The sequence below is a fragment of the Rutidosis leptorrhynchoides genome, chromosome 10 (assembly GCF_046630445.1).
Source record: "Rutidosis leptorrhynchoides isolate AG116_Rl617_1_P2 chromosome 10, CSIRO_AGI_Rlap_v1, whole genome shotgun sequence".
Taxonomy (NCBI): domain Eukaryota; kingdom Viridiplantae; phylum Streptophyta; class Magnoliopsida; order Asterales; family Asteraceae; genus Rutidosis; species Rutidosis leptorrhynchoides.
The window spans coordinates 19,670,725-19,678,198 of NC_092342.1; the positions used below are offsets into that span (position 1 = coordinate 19,670,725).

Consider the following 7,474-nt stretch of genomic DNA (forward strand, 5'->3'; position numbering starts at 1 on the left):
TTGTTCTTCATTTTAATCCGCATATAAGGTATGTCATTCAACTGCTATTTTACTAACATTTATAATACATGTATTGAGTCCTCCCTCGTAATAGTGTTAAAGTCTAAGATATAAACATATCTACTAGTGCAAAGACCCGTGGAATCACGGGATTTTTAAGAAATTTTTTTTTTGAATGATATTTAGGTTGATGAAACTCATTCTTTATTATCTTCAGACTATATATATAATATATAATTATAATTATAACAGTACGATAAGAATGATTGAATGAACAAAATATACATGGTGGTTTCCAATATCATCTAACAAAGCAAAACTTACACCTTTGATTTATCAGACTAAAAAAATCCAGCATATATCAGAAGACCAAACCCAAATCAAAATAGAACATTATCAAGTTACCTCTGAGCTTAGGTTTCTTTCCAGCCTTAGCTAGGTTACCACCCTTCCATGAGACTTTTTGTTTCCATACTACCTTAACTTTCTTTGCTTTATTTTCAACCATGATTTTCTTATTCCTTTCCTTAATTTCACTGCAAATTTGACATAAAAATAATTAGTGATCAATATAAGTTTGTGAACAAATAATTGACTGCATCAACTAATAACATTAACAGACTTACATGATTGTACTGCAACTTACTTTAATAGACTCGCATCTTCTATTCGAGAACCCCTTACGACCAAGAGCGATTAGAAAGAACCTGCTTAAGCCCACATAAAATGAGGATAAGCAGCCTAACATAGTTAATGAATGAAAGCAACAAACCAAATTAAAAATAAAATGCATATTATTTAAAATATCAAAACATTGATTTCTTTTATTAGTACTTAGAACATACAACATCACCATCATTACCACATTATTAGTGTAACAGGGTCAATACTTGTACAGTCTGTGTCTATGTACATATTATCACATACAAAACAATTATACAACTAAAGTAACACACACCCTTGATTGAAGTGATGATGTTTGCACAACTTAAAACATAACTTACACCGTAAATACTATTAAAATGAACTTTTATCATTTTTGCGTCAGTTAAATACCAAAGAAAAATGTGAGTGTCTAACTTTTTGATCTCTTAAAATGAACTTTTAACATCTCATATATACATCCCTTTAACTACATGTCTAAATCTTAAACTGAAACAATATAAAAACCAAATGCAAAAGATAAGTTAAACATTGCTTTATATATAAGAACATAAACAACTTATAAGATAACCACATTCAGAACCAAAATAATCTTAATCTTAGTGCAAGTTGTGTATGTTGCAAGTTGTGTGAAAATCATTAAAAAAATAAAGACACGTCAATATAAGCATTAGTATCATAAGACATGACAACAATTGTATACTTAAATGTTTTTACAGCTCCTGAAATATTTAAACAAAAATGAATATGAAGAACGGAGTAAAAAGCTTACTTATCAACATTTGGCTTATTCAAGACATCATATATTGCTTCCCTCTGTTCCACAGGGCGCACAAGACACCTGTCATTGCTCCTATATGCTACAATGTAACAATTTAAAAATTTTTTATGCAGTTAGCATATAAAGAAAAGTGGAATAATTCATATGGCTAGAGGTGACAATTCAACTCATTTAAAAGTAGGCACAATATAATCAACTGTTTATAATACTTCATTTTAAATCAAAACATGTAAATGGAGATAACATCAAGGAAGGAAAAAGAACAATACTATACACTTAAAATCAAATGACACTTTCACCTACACATTTAAGCAAACACTTGGCGTGCATCAATCAAGCGTTCATCTGTAACTAATATAAACATCATTTTAACATCGTTTCAACATAATACTTTAGAGTAACTATTTAAATCTGAAAATGAATTGTGTTTTCAATGCTTAACTTAATGCTTCTATTACACTTCTGATGAAATTCGACTACTTTGATAAGTAGGCATGAAACATAACTTAAATACTGACTTCCCTTGGCAAATTTAAAAATGAGACAGGACAAACTTTCACCAGGTGCCACAAACACTTGAGTCATTTTTTTTGCGCAAAAAAAAAAAAAAAAAAAAAACTATTATAACAAAAGAAAGTTCATCTAAAAATTGAAAACTCCAATAAAGTAGTAATGTGTACTAAGTCAGAGTTAGCATTTGACTCTACACAAATAGATAGATCACATAGTCGAATGACTCTTTAAAAAAACAAAAAGTCCAAAAAAAGTCAGAGTAGTAATGCAGTTTCTAGAGTTTTTAGGTGGTCTCGTGCAAATGAAGATTGATGATACAATATGTAAAAAGTAGAAAACTAAATTGAACTCCATTAATTCACATGTGTTTGGTCATCTAATACTAACCCGTTTCGACCTGGACCCATTTTGACCCGAACCCATTTTGCCAGAAAAAAAATAATACCTATAGGATTTATTAATAAGATGGCAAATGAAATGATATTAATACCCAAAATGTCTGCAAAGAGTTGACCGAATAAAAGCCAGCCTTGTAGGATTCATGATATGCAATGGCTTAAAAGGCCCTTCAGCATCCCACCTGCCCACAAAATATATTTTCTTGATTGAACATTTAACAATAAAAGATTAGCTAAGATTCCTAAATTGCTAATATACTTCCAGTTGCTTTGCAAAATTCAGATATTAAACATAAGATATGCAAATGATTTTGATTAAATTAAGATAAAAATAATTAGAGTATCTAGTTCACAAGACTACCTAGAAGCAGAAACAGCAGGTTGAGGGCTAATAAGTCAATATTCATAACAAAACCCTTTTGTAAAATAACATGTACGCTTAAAACAAAATATCTACAACTCACCTTAGATGTATCGTATCAGATAGTTCATACCCTGTAGGATATGACACATTGAACCGATCTCTTACAATCCAGGCCTGTAAATATCAAAAGATCCATTGAAGCATTTCATCAAACATTTGGTATGCAGTACATATCAGTAAAATACATATCATTTAGGTCAGCCTATAATCTTTAAAATACATGCTCTTGCAAACATTAAGAGAACTCGAATTTGCGTATTGAAAAAATTAGCACAATATTAGTATCTCAAAATGCCAATATCAGCTTTATATTTTTAAAAAACAAATTCTAAGAATTGTAATCTATGCGTCAAAGAAACAGTTTAATAAACAAACCTAACATATAATTACATATTCAGATATTTATTTAGTCTCATTTAAAGGATACTTACCCCCATTTGAAGTGTTTATTGTCTCACTATCTCATCCAAAACTATAACTTTTCAAGAAATATGGTCCTTTGACCTTTACAGTTTGACTTTTCATTTCAACCTTAATACTTTCCGAATTCAGCGTCCTATTTTCATCTTGTTACAAATCAAATGAATATATATCATAATATAGTATTTGTTACACAATTCAATGTACCAAGTTTTAACCCACATGTCAGTTTTTTGAATCATAATTTAGTCCAAATGTTTAACTATATATGATCAAACAATTAAGAAAATTAGGAAAAATGGAAGCTTACTACTCAAGATCAAAATCTGAAGGAATCCAAAATAGTGTGAGTGCAGATATGGTGCGATGGCTCGATCTGCTGTCTCTGTTACATGATTTACCAATTCAAAATATTTTCAGACATTAATTAAAAATAAGTGAAAAATAAAAGCCCTTATATAAATCAAAGCCCTAACTCAACAAATGACTTATGAAGAGATTTATAATTTATGAACCTAGCTGCAAATCTCATATTGAAAAACCCTAAATCGATGTTGAAGATAAAATTGAAAACATTACCTGTTAGAATCTGAAAACAATCGCAATATAATCCCACCTTCTCATTGAATCTGGAAAAGATTGATTTACCTTAAAGAATTCGTGATGAAGCTGCCAGAAGATGAAAAGCTCAAAATGAATGAAGAAGATGGAGAAGCCGAATGTATCTGATATTCGAAGCAAAAGAAGCGATGGTGGTGCAATGGCGGACATGTTTAAAATGAACATATGCTAAGGAATTGAAAGAGGATTCAGAGATAATTCAATTTTCTAGGGTTTTTTGTAATTGGGAGAGGAGATAGGTACTGAGCAAAAAAGAGATTTAGGGTTTAAATGATATAAGGCTTTTTTTTTCGAAAATAATGAAGCGTGCACGCGTGTGATGGGGTTTCCAAGAGAAGCATTCTCTGTTACTTTTTTTATAATAATTAAATTTTGTTTTTTATTTTTTGAAATACCGATTTTATTTATAATTTTAATTTAATAAGATTAATTAATTATTATGATTTATTTAATTTAAAAAATAAGGAAAGGATGATGTCATCCAAATGGGGTGAGAATGTGACATGTGTCCTCATTATTTTTTTAAGCTATAGTTTTTATTATGAAATGATGTCATGCAATAAGCCTTTTCATAGTATGTATAGATTTTTTGTGTGTCAGTGTGTTACTTATTGAAATCACGAGTATAGTTGCAAAAGAGTCCTAGGATATTATTAATCTATATATCTAAAAGACAATAAGTAAATGAATAGTAAATTCCATAACTTTTACAACCCTACTCCAAACTTTATATTTTTTCCAATTGAAACAATCTATATATCTAAAAGACAATAAGTAAATGAATAGTAAATTCCAAAACTTTTACAACCCCACTCCAAACTTTATATTTTTTCCAATTGAAACAATCTATATATCTAAAAGACAATGAGTAAATGAATAGTAAATTCCATAACTTTTACAACCCCACCCCAAACTTTATATTTTTTCCATTTGAAACACACTCTTTATAATACTCTTTATAATATTTATTTCACCTTTTATAATTTAACCACTAAACTTCTCATTTACTCTAAATCGACCACATAATTTCCCCTATCTAATTATACATATATATAATAGACAAAAGTTATGAATAGTAACTAGGGGTATTTTTGACTTTTCACCTTTTTTTCAACCTTTACAAACCCACCCCAAACTTTATATTATTTACAATTAAAACACAATCTTTATAGTATTTATTTTTATAGCTTTTATAAACTTACCACAAACTTTTCACATTTTATAATTTAACCATTAAACTTCTCATTCATTCAAAATCGACCACATAATTTCTCCTATCTAATTATACATATATCTAATAACCAAAAGTTATGAATAGTAATAAGGGGTATTTTTGACTTTTCACCTTTTTTTTAAATTTTAATTAAATTTCATTTAACCAACAAAGCCCCCTCACACTTTTTTCAAAAACTCAAATCGACCCCTCAAACAGGGGGGTAAAGTGTCAAATAACCATTTTTATAAAAAAAATCTTAAATAAACTTCACCCAAATATTCAACGGGTCATATCTTCTTGCTCGCTTTTTCGACACCATCGTTAAACTCGAAATAATTTTAGAAACACAATATCACTAACTATACGCAAAACGGACGCTTTTTAAAAAAGGCTAAATATTTGGGGTACATTTCATACACGTTGATTTTTCGTTAAATTTTTAAAAGTCGGCAATTCCATAGCGAAACGCGGAGATCCACATATATTGTTAATTTAAAATAACATTTACATATTTCACGGGTTATACCTTTTAGTTTGACTCGAGTTGCGCTTCAACGACATCATCGTCAGCCACACAATAATTTTACAAACTAAACGCGATAAAATAAATTGAAAACCAAATCCCCGGCGCGAAGCGAGGGTTCGAAAACTAGTTAACATTAATTAACATTAACATTAACATTAACATTAACATTAACACTTGCATACTAAAAGTACTGGAGATTTCCGTCATTTCAGTTATATCGGATTGTCGTCTTGAGTTTGCGTTCACATTACAAACGGTCTGAAACAACCCAACCCGTATTTAAACCGGCCCGTAAAATTTTTTCTTTATAATGCATTAGTATTTAGGTCCCAATTATGTTTCCAAAACATCTTGAACACAATTAATAAGTTCAATAAACTTTTAAAACATTTATTACATAGTTAAATATCCGAACGGGCAAACACGACCCAACTATTTTAAATTTTCAACAAAACCGAGCATGGTGATTGGGAATACGCTACCCAATCATAATAAGTCCAAAAGCACGTCTTTTAAGCAAACTACGCAAGTCCACTAGTTCCCACGCTTACCCGAGCCACCACCTCCATGCAAATCTATAAAAATATAAACAACGAGAGGGTAAGCTAACACTTAGTGAGTGAGAATATACTACATACATATATATGCATAAAATGGACACGCCACACAAGTAATCAATTAACGCATACCGGAGCATCCAAGCATAAAGGCAAGCTAAGCTAAGCATACCGTACGATCACTAAGCATCAAGCTAAAAATGACAACAAATATAAGTTCACCAACGACGATGTGAACAACGCCAATAAGCTACACCCGGAGGGTTAGCTACATCACAATAATACGACAATATATAAAACAATATATAAAACAATATATAAACGTCTAAGGTTAACCCTTTAACCTAATACCAAAACCGACTACCAATTACCAAAATGAAGATTGGCCGAACTACACGAGCCTTAGTAAATCCGCATCCACACGAGACTACTATCTTCAATAGCACAACAACATCGAGGTTGGCCGAACTACACGAGCCTTAGTAAATCCGCATCCACACGAGATCACTACCTCAATAAGATGACAGAACTACACGCGTCATCGTGAATCCGAACTACACGAGACTCACTTCCGATAAGATGACCGAACTACACGCGTCTTCGTGAATCCGCATCCACACGTGATCCACCTCTCCAATCACAACCCACATCATCGGGGTATTCCAATCCACAACACAATATCAACCCTTCGCCATTGGGGTTGTGTAATCCACATCACAAGCACATGTGATAACGTACACACAAAGTGTGCACCTCGCCAAAGGTGGTCAACCAAAACGCACAACCGTGCCAATTGGACCTATACGCAAGTCCATCAATTCCACCTATATGTGAAGTGAGCTCTATAACAGAGTATCACTTCACCCGGCCCGCACCCATCCTACACATACATATGCACATAGGATATTAACACTCACCTTGTCGCCTTGATGAATGCCACCGAATAATCTGCAACTCCCTGATGGAATGTACCTATTTCATTTATCACATAACAAACAACACAATTAGGGTGGATTTACAAACAATCCAAATTGACAACTAGTGCAATCTCGACCCAAATGCACCTCCAAGCACAAACCGCGCCCAAACTAACCAATAATCACTAACACTAGTGACAATGGTCCTAATAAGCCAATTAAACCCGAACACGAGTGTTAAACACTTATCATTCTTAAAATTGCCCATAAACCCTAATTTTGACTCTAATCAAAATTAGTCAACCACATGAACCCTAAAGGCTTCCAACACCTCAATAATCACTAAATACTAGTGATTACACCCATTTCCAAGTCTTACAAGCTTACACTTGTTCTCCAAACCCAAAACCCGCCAACATCAACAATAAATCCGAATCT

The 7,474-nt window shown here is 31.9% G+C and overlaps 1 protein-coding gene across 5 annotated transcripts; it reads right to left on the reverse strand.

Moving 5' to 3' along the window:
- Positions 1-239: 239 nt before the first annotated feature.
- LOC139872625 (uncharacterized) lies at positions 240-4,007 on the reverse strand. 5 transcript variants are annotated; one of them, XR_011767116.1, is made up of 6 exons: positions 3,510-4,007; positions 2,820-2,893; positions 2,448-2,537; positions 1,436-1,523; positions 647-707; positions 240-536 (listed from the first exon to the last, which is right to left on the reverse strand). XR_011767116.1 is itself a non-coding variant. In XM_071860536.1 (6 exons), exons 4-6 carry the CDS (start codon positions 2,498-2,500, stop codon positions 362-364), a joined length of 309 nt encoding a protein of 102 aa, XP_071716637.1. In that variant the 5' UTR covers positions 2,501-2,537; positions 2,820-2,893; positions 3,510-3,584; positions 3,848-4,007; the 3' UTR covers positions 240-361. The 5 variants fall into 5 exon arrangements, 2 of the variants coding, with proteins under 2 accessions (XP_071716637.1, XP_071716636.1); XR_011767117.1 differs by having other exon boundaries at positions 627-707; XM_071860536.1 differs by lacking the exon at positions 1,436-1,523 and having other exon boundaries at positions 627-707; positions 3,510-3,584; positions 3,848-4,007.
- Between the last annotated feature and the right edge of the window lie 3,467 nt (positions 4,008-7,474).

Coding starts and splice junctions, on each gene's coding strand:
- LOC139872625 (XM_071860536.1), bottom strand. CDS start 2,500: ATGAATCCTACAAGGCTGGCTTTTATTCGGTCAACTCTTTGCAGACAT. Junction 708..2,447: donor ACTCTTTGCAGACATTTTGG/GTATTAATATCA, acceptor GGGCTTAAGCAG/GTTCTTTCTAATCGCTCTTG. Junction 537..626: donor GTAAGTTGCAGTACAATCAT/GTAAGTCTGTTA, acceptor TCAAATTTGCAG/TGAAATTAAGGAAAGGAATA.